Source organism: Trifolium pratense, linkage group LG5 (genome assembly GCF_020283565.1).
Source record: "Trifolium pratense cultivar HEN17-A07 linkage group LG5, ARS_RC_1.1, whole genome shotgun sequence".
In the NCBI taxonomy this organism is placed as follows: Eukaryota; Viridiplantae; Streptophyta; class Magnoliopsida; order Fabales; family Fabaceae; genus Trifolium; species Trifolium pratense.
The window spans coordinates 55,662,049-55,678,054 of NC_060063.1; the positions used below are offsets into that span (position 1 = coordinate 55,662,049).

The following is a 16,006-nucleotide window of genomic DNA, read 5'->3' on the forward strand; positions in this document are numbered from 1 at the left end:
AATGGCTACACAGAAAAAACACATTGAAGAGATAAGAAGAAAAAAGTTCTCAATTGGTGGCAATCAAAACCCTTTGACTGAGGACCTTCATCATGCTGTCAAGAATCTCTCAGATGAACTTTATACCAAAGATGTTCATTTCCTCATGGAGCTCATTCAGGTACCTTACCTAGTCCAACGTTGCAATTATATTGTCAAATTATAGTGGTGATACTCATTATCGTAAAATTTTGGTTCACTTATACAGAATGCTGAAGATAACCACTATAATGAAGGAGTGAGTCCAACGTTGGAGTTCATCATAACTTCAAAGGACATAACAGCTACCGGTGCTCCAGCTACGTTACTTATTTTCAACAATGAAAAGGGTTTCTCCCCACAAAACATTGAGTCTATCTGCAGTGTTGGACGATCAACAAAGAAAGGCAATAGGAGCAGCGGTTACATAGGCGAAAAAGGTATATTGTCGGTTGTCACATTTAAATGTCTCTTAATTTATTTTGTACTTTTTCCTTGAGAAGGAATTTTATGGTTGAATTTCTTCTATGGTTGAATCTCAGGAATTGGTTTCAAGAGTGTCTTTCTGGTTACTGCTCAGCCTTATATTTTTAGCAACGGATATCAGATAAGGTTCAGTGAGAGGCCATGTCCACATTGCAGTCTCGGGTATATAGTTCCTGAATGGGTTGAGGAGAAGCCAACCCTTCATGACATAGAGCAGATATACGGTGCTGGTAAAGATTCCCTTCCAACTACAGTAATTGTCTTGCCTCTGAAGCCGGACAAGATTGAACCTGTGAAAAAGCAGCTCTCAAGCATTCACCCGGAAGTTTTACTTTTCCTTTCGAAAATCAGAAACCTTTCTGTCAGAGAAGATAACGAGAATCCCAAAAAGAACACTGTAACTGCTGTGTCTATTTCAAGTGAGATCAACTTTGTGACAAGGAAAAACATGAATGCTGAGTCTTACACAATCAATCTATCTGCGGGAGAAAATAGAAGTGATGAAAAGCAATGCAGCTACTACATGTGGAAACAAAGGTTTCCTGTCAAGTTGGAAAATGTGGTGGAAAGAAGAATGGATGTGGAAGAGTGTGTTGTAACATTGGCCTTCCCATTTGAGGAGAGGCTTCACATTCACAAGGTTAAAAGGCTTCGCACGGATAAGAGCTCTCCTGGGGTTTATGCATTTCTTCCTACAGATATGGTTACTAATTTGCCCTTCATAATTCAAGCAGATTTTGTCCTTTCCTCATCAAGGGAGACAATTCTCTTGGATGATAAGTGGAATCAAGGGATACTTGAATATGTTCCATCAGCTTTTGTAGATGCGTTCAACACACTTGTCACAGGATCAGATGCAGCTCCGGTGTCCAACTTGCCTATTATGTTCAAATTCCTTCCAATTCATCATACTCCTTTAGAGAATTTCAGTCGCGTGTGTGAAAAAATCAAAGAAAAACTGCTTGAAGAAAAAATTATTCCTATTGAGACATTCACAGATCAGAAGCACTTCTGTAAACCTAGTGAAGTACGCAGGCTACTACCTAAGTTTTGGAATATTTTGACAATGGCCAAAGAGGAAGAAGTGTACTTGCTTGACCTATCTTCTCATGATGGGAGGAAAATCTTGAATTCTTCATTTGATAAAAGAAAGTATGGTGCAATACTCAATTTCTTAGGGGTGAAACTAGTGGAGGTTGATTGGTATGCAAACTGTATACAGAATTGTAATCTTGTCGATGGAGTATCAGATAATCTCTATCTTGAGATTTTAATGTTTTTTACTAAAACTTGGTCTATTAAAAAGTTGAATAACTCCAATATCATTAATATCCCATTGATTAAATATGTTTCTTCTGATGGGACTCCGTCTTTTTTCACTATCGAAGAATGCAGACAGAAAGAAGCAGGTGCCAAGCGAGTAATACTAGCAGACTCAAGTCAGACTTCTTTTTTGATCAATTGGAACAAAACATTTGGAAATGCAGCAAACCAGTTTTTCATGCCAGAAAGCACACAGCAAGCTATCTCGAAGAAGAAGGATTTGTTAGATTGGCTTGCAGATAATGTTAATGTTGACAGGCTGAATTGGTACATTTTTGCAAATGGCCTCTCCAGTTCGATTAAAAGTAACCGCAAGCTTGCCATTGCATTTGCTCATTTCTTATACCACTCTTTGTCAGCGGGTTATTTGTCAAGTCAGGAGGTTGATGATTTATGTAGTTCTATGCCACTTGTGGACAAGCAAGGACGTGTAAAAAAAAGCAGAAACGGAGTTCTTCTGCCTGCAAATGTTAGCAAATGGGCAGACTTAATGGTTTCTAATCCATGGATAAATGAAGGTTATGTTGAACTAGGAAAGGCGTACCTAAACGCATCTTATGCAGGCCAAACTACAGATTCTGAGAAGTTTATTGAATTCCTCAAAACTCATGTTGGAGCTTCTGACATACCTCATCTATCTCCTCCAAATGCTGGATTTTCAGCTGCGGATACACGACTTACCAAAGACAATGCTTTTTTACTTTTGGATTGGATTCGGGATCTGAAGCATAAGAGAGTTCCCCTACCGGAGAAGTTCTTAGAATGCATAAAAGAAGGAAACTGGCTTAAAGTTACAGGCAATGAATACATGTCTCCTTCAAAGTCATTCTTAATTGGCTCATTGGGAAAATTTTGGCAAAGTGGTTCAGTTCTTGTTGACATTCCCTTTATTGACGAGAGTTTCTATGGGGATAGAATAAATGAATACAAAGAAGAGTTGAAAACAATTGGAGTGATGTTCAATTGTGAGGAAGCATGTGCATTCATCGGAAAAGAACTAATGACTCGTGCAGCTTCTATCTCTTTAACCAGGAGTCATGTTCTTATGATGCTTAACTTCATCCAATATCTCTGGAGAAATCATCTTCCTTTGGACGATTTTGTCAATAAAATCAAAGAGGGAAGTTGGCTAAAGACATCTTATGGTCTTAGATCACCTGAGGGATCGGTATTGAATGATTCAGAATGGGAAGTTGCATCGCAAATTAGCGATATCCCTTTCATTGATCATTCTTATTATGGTAAGGAAATATTTAGTTACAAAGAGGAGCTCAAGTTGTTGGGGGTGATTATTAACTTACATGGGAATTACCAAGTTGTCATTCAGCATTTAAAGTCACAATCCAACTTGGCCTCTTTGACAGCTGAGGCTGTTTATCTGATAATGGAATGCATCAAATGCTCAAATGTTCCGATCGGAGTCTTAAATTCAATAAAGGGAGTGAGCTGCATGAAGACAAACATGGGTTTCAAAATACCAAGTGAATGTTTTTTGTATGACCAAGTGTGGGGCTGCATTTTGTATGTATTCAATGATCTTCCTGTTATCGATCATAAATTTTACGGGGAGAAGATTTTCTCATACAAAGATGAACTAAGGAAAATCGGGGTGGTGGTTGATTTTGAGAATGCTATAAAACTATTTGCTTTTCTCTTCAAAAAAAAGGCATTGGAAATTTCAATTAACCAAGAACATGTTATTTCATTTCTCAAATGTTACAGGCAGCTGGAAGGAATGTTTCCTTCTGATTTCTTAACCATCATACGTACAACGAAGTGGTTGCATACTAGTGTTGGTGGTTTTAGGTGGCCGAGAAATTGCATTTTAAATGGTCCGGAGTGGGAATCTATATCTCCTATAACCCGTCTCCCTTTCATCGGTTACAGTGACAAATGTTATGGTTACATGAAAGAGCTGAAGAGCATCGGTGTTGTTACTGAATTGAAAGATGGATTAAAGTTTGTGTCTGATTGTCTGAATTTTCCTTCAGATCCCTCCACCATTAGTCCTCAAAGTGTGTTTTCGTTGCTTGAATGCATCCAACTTCTAATGCAAGAAAATGAGCTTGGATTAACTTATGTTTTCAGAGAAATATTGTCCGGAAATTGGTTGAAGACACATGCTGGTAAGTACCGAGAATTTTTCTTAACGTTTTCTTCACTCTCACGATTCTTTTATTTCCATCATCAATTTGTTGTTAGAAATCAGTTTTTGTTTATGAAATTATGAGAGTACAAAAAATATATTCTAGGACTACTATCCTATTTTCTTATGAATCTCTCCAACGTAACATACCTTATTATAAGTTTAGCAAATGAGAACTCAAAAAAGGTGTTTGCTGCATTCTAATTGTTTTCATTATTTACAAACAAAACTCTCTTTTTAGGCATAGTAGTTCGTTAGTTAACATTTCAAAAAATTCGGATGTTACAGGTTATAGGCCTCCAGCGAAGTGTTTATTGTTTGATTCCAAGTGGAGTTCTTACTTGAATCCAACTGATGGACCTTTTATTGATGAGGATTTTTATGGACCTAAAATTGCATCTTTCCAAAAAGAACTCAATGCAATAGGGGTCATTAGTGAAGTTGGGAAAGGGTGCTCTTTACTTGCCAGTCACGCTGAGTCTCTCTCTGATCACGATAACATCGTGAAAATATATTTGTACTTATATAAACACACCTGGAAACCTCATGAGAAAGCTGCGAGCAAGATTTGGATTCCAGATGGAAATAAAGGTGGTAAGTGGGTTGATTCTAAAGAATGCATCATACAAGACCCTTCTAAACTTTTTAGTTCAAAGTTTTATGTTCTAGAAGATATCTATGATCATGATAGCAGTATTGTTCCTTTTTTCGACTTTATAATGAAAGTCAAGAATAAGCCCTCCGTAGAAGATTATGTTGATCTATGGAATGATTGGGGGAGTTCAATGAAGCAGTTGCAATATGATGATTGCTACAAGTTTTGGACATCTATCTCAAAACATTTGAGCGCATATGAAGAGAAAAAACTTGCCGCGGAGAGTTTGATGAAACTACCTGCAACATCAGGAAATAATGAAATATTTCTGGTAGATAAGAAAGATGCTTTTATTCCTGATAATCTTCACATGAAGAAGCTTTTTGAGCAGGAGAAAGTTTTTGTATGGTATCCTCAGTATAACATGACACCATCGTCCAAGTCTGATAACAATGCACCATTGTCCAAGTCTAAACTATCCGACATTTACAGAAATATTGGTGTTAAAAATATCTCTGAATCACTATGCAAAGATGAATCATCCTTGGTGAATGATGGTGATAAACTGAACTGTGTTGATCCAAATGACATTTTCAACTTAAAGGGGTTGGTTAGGCTTATTCTTGGTTTTCTTGCATTACCTAAACTGAAAATGGAACCAAAAAAGAGACACGAAGCTGTTCAAAGTCTTACCAACTTGAGTTTCTACGAGACAATGGAGCCAATCAATGTAAGCTATAGTTTATCATTATCATCAGGAGACATCATTACAAAGAAAGCAAACAAAAGGGCGCGTTTGGAAAGTCGAAGGTTTATCATCCAGAAGATGAATGAAGTTCCCGGTGATGAATTGAAATCTGCTATAAGTTTCTCTGAAGCGGTATCTGAAGGCATTTTGCGTGAGAAACCTGATCATGTTGCTGCACTTTCTGAACTAATCACATTAGGTTTTGTTGTGAAATTTAAAAAAGAAGAAATTGATGTTCTAATGGAATCCAAGAATCTGCAGATTGAGCACGAGGATGAGGAGTTTCTCCGTTCCGCGTTTCCTTCTGGCTAAGTCTATTGCCACTGCTTATGTTTTCCTCTCAGTTTGTATGTCATTATGTTTGTTGAGCCTTGATAACTCTTCATAGCTCTTTAGCTAACTCATTCGAGTCGTAGATTTTCGTACTTTGTAATATTCCAGGCTCTATTAGTATTTGTTTCATTATTTTTATCAGCATTTAATTAGGACTTCAAATACTTAGATCTTTGTATTCTTGTTCCATCTGTGAGGAAAAAAGTTTATCATTGTGTATTTGGTTTCTTTCTTGTTCATCTTGGCCTCTCAATTGTCATGTTAAGAATTTGTTTTGTATGGATTATGTTACTGCTTGTGTTTCAAGTATCTCTTATAATTTATTAATCAACAGAAATGCTATTTAAAAACATTTTCCTACACCTAATAGGCTAATGCCTATATACCTAGGGGTGGTAAAACAGGTCTGGTCTGCTGTGCCGATCAGTTTTTACGGGTTGAATCGGAGTTTTGAACCCGATTATTCTGGTTGATCCGTCCAGCTTAATCCACTAAAAAAATAGGACGGCGCGAGCAGCCCACGAGTTTTATTAACGCTATCAATTTTTTATTTATTTTTTGTTCAGTGATGCATGTTGTTATGGGGGTTCTAGTTCATGTTATGGCTGGCTCAAAAAATTCTTATGCGTTGGAGTAGAAATCCAATCTGGCCGTAAAAATAACTTTTTAGTGGGATGACCGGGGTTCGAGCCCAAACCCAGCATATATAATGCAATGTCCTGCAGAAAATAATTTTATTTATTACATATTAATTTGTGATTGACCACATTAATTTGTTAATCAATGGCTAATATAATTTTGTTACTCCAATAATTTTGAGCACATTAATGTCCCAAATTCCTCACTACACTAGCGCTCTTTCTTTAACGGACACCATGAATCCCTGATACGTGATACGATACGACACCGATACGGAAAATTTTTCAAAATTCTAGATATGATATGTCCGGAATACGTTATTTAAAAATTAAATTTAAAATTAAATATATAAATGCACAATATATAAACATAACTAACATCGATAATGATAAAAATTAACATTCAAATTACTCAAAATAAAAAAAAAAAGTGACAATTACATATATTAAGTTAAGTACTACCCAAAAAGGGGGTGAGATGGGTAGCTCAACTGGTTAAGCTAGTTGAGTTAAGCATTAAGGAGTTGGAGGTCCAGAGCTCAAGTCATGATAAGGAGAAAAACTAATAAAGACATAGTTGGTAATATCATACTCTAACATTCAATACTTAAGAGAAAATACGAATTGAATCAGTCTCCTCTCGTACGTTTCCATCATCAAAGAGTATTAATTTTCCGATACTTTTTTTATCGATACACGTATCAGAGAAGTATCCGACAAGTATTGGTTATATTTTATTTTAGAAAATAATATTAATTGATGATATTTCTCCGATACGATACTTCTTCGATACGTGTATCGAAAAATATCGGACGAGTATACGTATCAGACACGATACTTTGCCATTTTTTGAATATCGGGGCTTCACAGACGTACACGCATTAATTAATTAATTAATTATTACTCCAATAAATAATAATTGTAATGACAACAAAAAATATACTACTGCTATCATCCAATAAGCAATAACAAACTTTATAACTTTCTCTACCAATTTTGCCAAAATAAAAAAAGAAACTTTTTCATTGTATAAAACAAAACTTCAAAACTTTTTCCCTAAAGAAAATATCTTTATAACTTTTCTTCTAGAGCAAGTATCCAATTTTCAATTTTGTCAAAAAAAAATCCAATTGTTAAAGTGCACAAATCCTAGCTCAACTGGTAGAAATGCCGAACTTGTTAGTGTCGGACGTTAGTGCCAGGGTTCGAACTCCAGTCATTTCACTTTGTGTGTGTGAGTTTTCAATGGTTTTGTCATTTCGTCTGTAGAAAAAAAAAAGAAAAGATACATGTTAAAAATTTTAAAAAATTTGCATTTTTATAGGTATACTCGTACATGTTAAGAGTTCAAAAATTTGCATTAAAAAAGTAAAATTAAAAACTTTTAAAAATTGAATGTATAACTTTTACTAAGAATATTTCTAAAATGAGTTTTTTTTTTTTTTGTTTTACAATGGAGTTGGAGAGGAGCTAAGACCTCCTGAATATTACCCAAATCTCTACCACTAGATCAAATCTAATGACTTCATGAGTTTGTTAACATAACTTAGAATTATAGAAAAATAAAAGTATAAAAAAAATCTAATATGAATGACTTCTTCAAGTGGTTTATGTGGACCGGTATTTAAAAAATATTTAAAATATTATCGATAATATAAGTTCATGTTTGAAAGTATAATTTAATGGTTATTTACATTTTCATGATTGATAATGACTTAATTAACATCGGTTTGATTAAAATAATATATAATAAAGATGTAACTCGTATTGAATTGACGTTAATAATTTCATTTTTTTAGCCGTAAAAATAAGAATTATCGACAGTGGTTAGAATTTCTAATAATTTTTAGCATTGGTCCAGCCTCTCATTTGGTCTTTAGCAAATTGTTCGCAAACCAATTCAATTTCAACAAAAAACAGATGAATTCTTCGGTACATATTATGTGATATGCACTTGTACATTTGTTAAAGTGAGTGATTCTAATTGGTTTACAAATAAAATTTATTAATTTTTCTATATTAAATACTATTTATTAACCAATCACAATCATTCACCTAAACCGTGTATCGATAGATATAAAAAAAATAATACACTAACAATACCGAAAAATAATACTAACAAATTAGTCTTTTTCATCAAACGACGGATTGGAGCGCGAAACAAATTGTGAGAGTTTCTCTCTTGTAACAGAAAAACAAAAAAAAAAAAAAAACAAATTGTGAGAGATTAAAGTTAGATATTTAGGGTCCGTTTGACCTAGATTTTTTTGAGCTTATGCAAATAGATTATGCAATATAAATTAAGTTTGAGTTTAATTGATATGCACCGACGGTGTAAAATAGTTTTACACGATCGTCTAATAAACAACCACTATTTTACCATGTCATATCAAGAAAGTGGGGTGAAGTGGCGGAAAATGTGGTTGATATTGATTGACGGCGTAAAATTATTTTACACCGTCAATGTATTTGAATTAAATCCATTAAGTTTTATGTTATTTTATAAGTTCACACCAGTGAAAATTGTAATTTTATAAGCTATTTTATGATAAACTATCTTGAAAAACTTATAATAATATATAAAAAATGCATAAGTGATTTGCATAAGCTCTAAATAAGAGGAAAAAAAGTCAGGCCAAACTATACCTTAATCTTCTTTAATTAAAAAAAAAAAAACTTTATAACCCACCTTACAGTTACTTCTCCAAGAAAGAGTCTTTTCAAGTAAACCAAACAAACACACTTTTGCTTTCTTCACTCATAACAAGATCATCAATGGCTACTCCGAAAGAACACATTGAAGAGATAAGAACAACAAAGTTTTCTATTGGCGGGAAACCTAATCCTTTGACTGAAGATCTTCATCATGCTGTCAAAAATCTTTCTGCTGAACTTTATGCAAAAGATGTTCATTTTCTTATGGAACTCATTCAAGTACATTTACCATTTTCATCTTTTTCTGTTTAATGTCTTTTCTTTGTTAGTATAATCATAAAAAATAATATTGTTTGTTAAAAAAATGTTTTTTTTTCTTCATTGTTTTGAACTTTTGATAGAATGCATGCATGTGTTACCGATTTCCATGGGCAAGTTGCGCTTCATGAACCCAACTTAGAGTCCACATCGGAAGTAATGATCCCGGTGTGAGGGTTTATATAGGATTGGACAATCCTCCCATTTGACCATGGTTTTGAGGTGGAGTTAGGTTCAATCCGTATCAGCATGATTGAGATAACATGTAAAGGAGTGACTTTCTATATGTAGAATTATGCAATCATGGTGTTTTTTATTTTTTTACGAAGCAATCATGGTGTTAAATGAGGGGTTTTATTTGATTTTTTTTTAGTATATATGTTTAGTAAAAAACCTAACATCTTATTATGCTGTATAAAAATTCAATATTTAGTATATATGTTTGGTTTTGTGGCGACAAAAATTGTGATTCTGAATGTGAATTTGGTAAAAAAAAATTGGTTTTAGTTAAAAGTGGGTTGAATGTGAAGTTAACTATGTTTGGATACATATTTGTAAAAGTGAGTTGAACAATAACTTTGAGTGTAAAAATCACATTCGGAGTCAAAAACTACAAATACTATATTCAAGTTAGAATCAATTCTACTGAAAAAAATCCAAACATGTCAAAGTCAATTCCACTGAAAAACATCCAAACATGTCAAAGTCAATTCTACACTTCTAAAATTACATGTTTAGGAGAAATAGAAAAGTAATAAAAGTCAAAATATAGTTGACTTTGATTATAGTTGTTGAAACTAATCTCCACAAAAATTATTGTCAACTTGAACAGAATGCTGAAGATAACAACTATCATGAAGGAGTGAGTCCAACACTTGAGTTTGTCATAACTTCTGATGACATTACTGGTACTGGTGCTCCAGCCACATTGCTTATTTTCAACAATGAAAAGGGTTTCTCTCCGAAAAACATCGATTCCATTTGCAGTGTTGGAAGGTCAACAAAGAAAGGCAACAGGAGCAGTGGTTACATAGGAGAGAAAGGTACACCACATTCTCACATTTAAATTTTTCTTGAAGTGGTCTGTACTTTTGACTTAAGAAGGACTTGTGCTAGTATGGTTATTTACCTTTGACAAATATGGTTGAATGCATTTAATGAATTCAATATCATTTTATCTGTTTTGTAAAATTTAAACATGTTTTACTTTTCAATAGACAACTTTATCTCTTTTGGAAATTTTGTAATTCATGGAATATAGTATTATGATTTACTATGTATATCTATTAGAGTGGCCAAATAGAAGATGATGCAAATAATTGACAGAATCTTTCTTATGTTTTAATTTCAGGAATTGGTTTCAAGAGTGTGTTTCTGGTTACTGCTAAGCCTTACATTTTTAGCAATGGATATCAGATAAGGTTCAATGAGAAGCCTTGTCCACATTGCAGCCTTGGCTATATAGTTCCTGAATGGGTTGAGAAGCCAACCCTTATTGACATAACACAGATATATGGTAAAGATTCTCTTCCAACTACTACGACAATCGTCTTGCCCCTGAAGCCAGATAAGGTCAAACCTGTTAAACAGCAGCTCTCAAGCGTTCATCCAGAAGTCCTTTTGTTTCTAACCAAAATCAGACACCTTTCTGTCAGAGAAGTTAATGAGAATCCTGAGCAGAACACTGTGACTGCTGTATCTATTTTAAGTGAGATTAACTTTGTGACTAGGAAAAACATGAATGCCGAGTCTTACACACTCCATCTCTCTGCAGAGGAGAATACTGATGCTGAGAAGGAATGCAGCTACTATATGTGGAAGCAAAAGTTTCCAGTCAGGTCGGAAAATGTGGTCGAAAGGAGAACTGATGTGGAAGAATGGGTTGTGACACTGGCCTTCCCTAATCAAGAGAGGCTTCATAGAGGCAAAAGCTCACCAGGGGTCTATGCTTTTCTTCCTACAGAGATGGTCACTAATTTTCCTTTCATTATTCAAGCCGATTTTGTCCTTGCCTCATCAAGGGAGACAATTCTCTTGGATAATAAATGGAACCAAGGGATACTTGAATGTGTTCCATCAGCCTTTATGGATGCACTCAGAACACTTGTCATAGGATCAGATGAAGCTCCAGTATCCAGTTTGGTGCGTATGTTCAAGTTCCTTCCAATTGAAAGTTCTCCATTTGAGAAGTTTAATTATGTGAGGGACAAAATCAAAGCCAAATTGGTTGACGAAAATATTGTCCCTATTGAAACATACACAAAGCAGAAGCACTTCTATAAGCCTGGTGAAGTTAATAGGCTGCTACCTGGATTCTGGAAAGTTTTAACTAAAGCCCGGGACAAAGGAGTGTACTTGCTTAACCTATCTTCTCATGATGGGAGGAAAATCTTGAATTCTTCATTTGATAAAAGTGAGTATGATCAAGTGCTCAATTTTTTAGGGGTAAAATCAGTGTCCGTTGATTGGTATGCAAAGTGCATCCAGAGTTCTAATCTTGTGGATGGAGTATCAGAAGATCTCTATCTTCAGCTTTTACTTTTTGTTGCAAAAAACTGGTCTTCAAGATTTAAGGGCACAAACATTAAGAGGATTCCATTGATTAAATATGTGGCTTCTGATGGTACTCTAGCCTCTTTCAGTCTTGATGAATGTGCACAGCCCCATCCATTTTCTAAGCGAGTAGTACTAACTGACTCAAGTGAGTCCAATGCTTGCTCTTGGCTGATCAATTGGAACAAGGAATTTTCATTTGCAGCAAACCAGTTTTTTATGCCTGAAAGCATACAAAATGCTATATTGTGTTTTGCCCATAAACAGACTTTGATGGAATGGCTTGCAAATGAAGTTTATGTTACTAATTTGAGCGTGTACACTTTTGCCAACGTCTTCTGTAGTTCTGCTAAAAATAACAACAAACTTGCCATTGCATATGCTCATTTCCTATACCACTCTTTGTTAAAAGGTTATTTGTCAAAGCGGGAGGTTGATAGTCTATGTAATTCTCTGCCACTTGTTGACAACTATGGCTGCGTCACACAAAGAAGAAAAGGGGTTCTCTTGCCTGCAAATGTGAGCAAATGGGCAGACTTAATTGTTTCTAATCCTTGGAGGAATGAAAATTATGTTGAGCTTGGAAACGTTTACCTAAATGCATCATCTTATGCTGGTCAATTTACAGCTTCCGAGATGCTTATTAATTTCCTCACAACTCATGTTGGAGCTTCTGACATACCTTATATATCTCCTCCGAATGCTGGGTTTTCCGCCGTTAATACACCACTTACAAAAGACAATGCCTTTTTGCTTTTGGATTGGATTCGGAATCTGAAGTACAAGGGAGTACACCTACCAGAGAGGTTTTTGAAATGTATAAAAGATGGAAGCTGGCTTAAAGTTACCATCAATGGATACAGGCCTCCTTCAAAGTCGTTCTTAATTCGCTCACCATTGGGGAAAATTTTGCAAAGTGGTTCAGTTCTTGTTGATATACCTCTGATTGATGAGAGCTTCTATGGGGATAGAATAAATAAGTATGAAGAGGAGTTGAAGACAATTGGAGTGATGTCCAGCTGTGAGGATGCATGCAATTTCATTGGAAGAGAACTGATGTCTCGTGCGTCTTCCTTTACTTTAAGTAAGAATCATGTTCTTTTGATGCTTAACTTCGTCCAATATCTCAGGAGAAGTGTTCTTCCTCTGGAAAAATTTGTAAACAGCATCAGAGATGAGCCTTGGCTAAAGACATCTTGGGGTCTTAGGTCTCCTGTGGGAACTGTATTGTATGATTCCGGATGGCAAGTGGCATCACAAATTAGTAATATCCCCTTTATCGATCAATCTTATTATGGTGAGGAAATATCTAATTACAAAGAGGACCTAAAGTTGCTAGGCGTGATAGTTGAATTATCTGGAAATCACCAAATTGTCATTGAGCATTTAAAATCACCCTCAAATTTGGCCTCTTTGACAGCTGAGGCTGTTCTTTTGATAATAAAATGCATCAGATTCTTGAATGCCCCTACGAAGCTGTTAAGTTCACTGAAGGAAGCAAGCTGCCTTAAGACAAATTTGGGTTACAAACTACCGATTGAATGTTTCTTGTATGACCAGGTATGGGGCTGCATTTTGGATGTATTCAACGGTCTTCCTGTGATTGATCATAAATTCTATGGAGAGAAGATTTTTGATTACAAAGACGAACTGAGGAAAATCGGTGTGGTGGTTGATTTTGGAGATGCTATAAAAATATTTGCTTCTCTCTTCAATCAGAAGGCATCACAAACTTCATTTAACCCAGAAAATGTCATGTCTTTTCTTTCTTGTTGCAAGCAGCTTAAGGGAACTGTATATAAATTTCCTTCTGATTTCTCAACCATTATACATAATCAGAAGTGGCTATATACTAAGGTTGGTTGTTATGTGTGCCCAAGAAAATGTATTTTATATGGTCCTGAGTGGAAATCTATTTCTTCAATTACTTGTCTCCCTTTCATTGACGACAGTGACAAATTTTATGGTGCGACAATACATGAGTACAAAGAAGAGCTGAAGAACATTGGAGTTGTTACTGAATTGAAACATGGAGTGAGGTTTGTGCCTGAATGTATGAATTTTCCTTCAGATAGCTCCACCATTACTCCTGAAAGTGTGTTTTCTTTGATGGAATGCATCCGAAGTCTATTGCAAGAGCATAAGCTTTCCATCGAAGATGACTTCAAAAAGCAATTATCGAGAAATTGGTTAAAGACACATGCTGGTTATAGGCCTCCAGAGATGTGTTTGTTGTTTGATGCCAAGTGGAGGACTTTCTTCAATCCAACTGATGGGCCTTTTATTGATGGAAATTTTTATGGACCTAAAATGGCATCTTTCCAGAAAGAACTCATAGCAATAGGAGTCACTGTTGACCTAGAGAATGGGTGCGCCTTACTTGCCAGTCACCTTGACTCTCTCTGTAACACTGATAATATTGTGAAAATATACAGGTACTTAATTTATACAACTACATGATTTTTCTCTCTTTATGCTTCGTTCTTGCCAGTTACCTTAAGATTCTGACTTTGATAATATTGTGAAAATACATAGGTACTTATCCGAATACAATTGGAAACCAGAGGAGGAAGCTGACAAGAAAATTTGGATTCCGAATGGAACTGAAGGTGGAAAGTGGGTCAACTCTGAAGAATGCATCATACATGACCCAGATAAGATTTTTAGCTTAAAATTTTATGTTCTTGAAGATATCTATGATAGGAAGATTCTTCCCTTCTTTACCTTTGCCATGGAAGTCAGGAGTAAGCCCTCACTTGATGATTATGTTGATGTTTGGAATGATTGGGAGAGATCATCAGAAGAATTGTCATATGATAAGTGCTCGAAATTCTGGATGTTTATCCTGAAACACTTGGGCACAAATACAGAGAAGAAACTTTCTGAGAGGCTGATCAAACTACCTGTAACAACAGGCAGCAATGAAATATTTCTGTTGGATAAAGAAGATGTGTTTATTCCTGATAACCTTCATCTGAAGAAACTTTTTGAGCAGGAGAATTTTTTTGTGTGGTATCCTCAGCAGAACTTTGGGCCATTGTCCATTTCCAAGATATACGACATCTACCGAAAAATCGGTGCTCGAAATATCTCTGAATCACTATGCATGGAAGAATCATCCGTAGTTGATGATGATGGTGTTGAACTGGTGCAAGTGGATCATAATAGTATTTTCAATTTAAAAGGTTTGGTTAAGCTCATTCTTGGTTTCCTTTCTTGTTCTAGCCTGAAAATGGAACCAGATAAGAGGCATGATGCTGTTCAAGGTCTTCTCAACCTGAGTTTCCTTGAGACAATGGTGCCGGTCACGGTCAGCTATAGTTTATCACTGTCATCAGGGAACATCATTACCAAGAAAGATGACAAAATGGTACGCTGGGAAAGGCAAAATGCCAAGTTTTTCATCCAGAAGACGGATGACTCTCATAGAAATACACTGAAGTATGCAACATATTTCTCTGAAGCAATATCAGAAGGTGTCTTGTGTGAGAATCATGATTTTGTTCCTGCTCTCTCAGAATTGATCACGTTGGGTTTTGTGCTGAAATTCAAGAATGGAGATATTGAATTTCTGATGGAGACCAAGAATTTACAGATTTTCTGCGAGGATGAGAAGTTCCTCAGTTCTGCATTCCCTTCTGACTAAGTATTCTGCTTAGGTTTACTTGCTATATGTCTGCCTCTTTACAATATGTTTTAAGTATTCTCGTTCACTTAACTTTGGTCTATTTTCAGTGTGGTTTGTGTGACTTTGTTAAGAAACCTTTATATTATTGTATCACTATATTAGTTACGAGTATCTGCCAACAATATTTTGCTTCCTTCATTTCTATTTGATGTCATTTCTATTTACCACATGACATACTAACGAAATTTATCGACCGATACAAATAAAGACCCTAAAAAACTGTGTTGTGCAAGCATAATTTGTCACGAATATCGAGGCCTAACTGATCCTTACAAAACCGGCTTGTAAGGTGAGGATTGCCTCCTCTTTATAAACTATTCTCAAGAGTCCTATCTATCCGATGTGGGACTAAATCCCACCGAGTGTTGGCCGCTAACACACCCCCTCACGCTTCAGCCCAGCCCAAATGAGCCTGAAGCGTGAATGATGTCGGAAGCCCAACGATAGACCCGATAGGCTCTGATACCATGTTCACGCTTCAGGCCCATTGGGCCGGGCTGAAGCG

The 16,006-nt window shown here is 35.6% G+C and overlaps 2 protein-coding genes across 2 annotated transcripts; both read left to right on the forward strand.

The window, feature by feature from the left end:
• The first annotated feature begins 1 nt into the window (after position 1).
• On the forward strand, positions 2-5,628 carry LOC123887558. Its single transcript, XM_045936888.1, has 4 exons — positions 2-160; positions 248-458; positions 561-3,953; positions 4,262-5,628. Exons 1-4 carry the CDS (start codon positions 2-4, stop codon positions 5,626-5,628), a joined length of 5,130 nt encoding a protein of 1,709 aa, XP_045792844.1.
• A 3,365-nt stretch (positions 5,629-8,993) lies between these two features.
• On the forward strand, positions 8,994-15,639 carry LOC123887421. Its single transcript, XM_045936743.1, has 4 exons — positions 8,994-9,221; positions 10,093-10,303; positions 10,612-14,248; positions 14,349-15,639. The coding sequence occupies exons 1-4, from the start codon at positions 9,063-9,065 to the stop codon at positions 15,457-15,459; spliced, it is 5,118 nt and encodes a 1,705-aa protein (XP_045792699.1). The 5' UTR covers positions 8,994-9,062; the 3' UTR covers positions 15,460-15,639.
• The last annotated feature ends 367 nt before the right edge of the window (positions 15,640-16,006 follow it).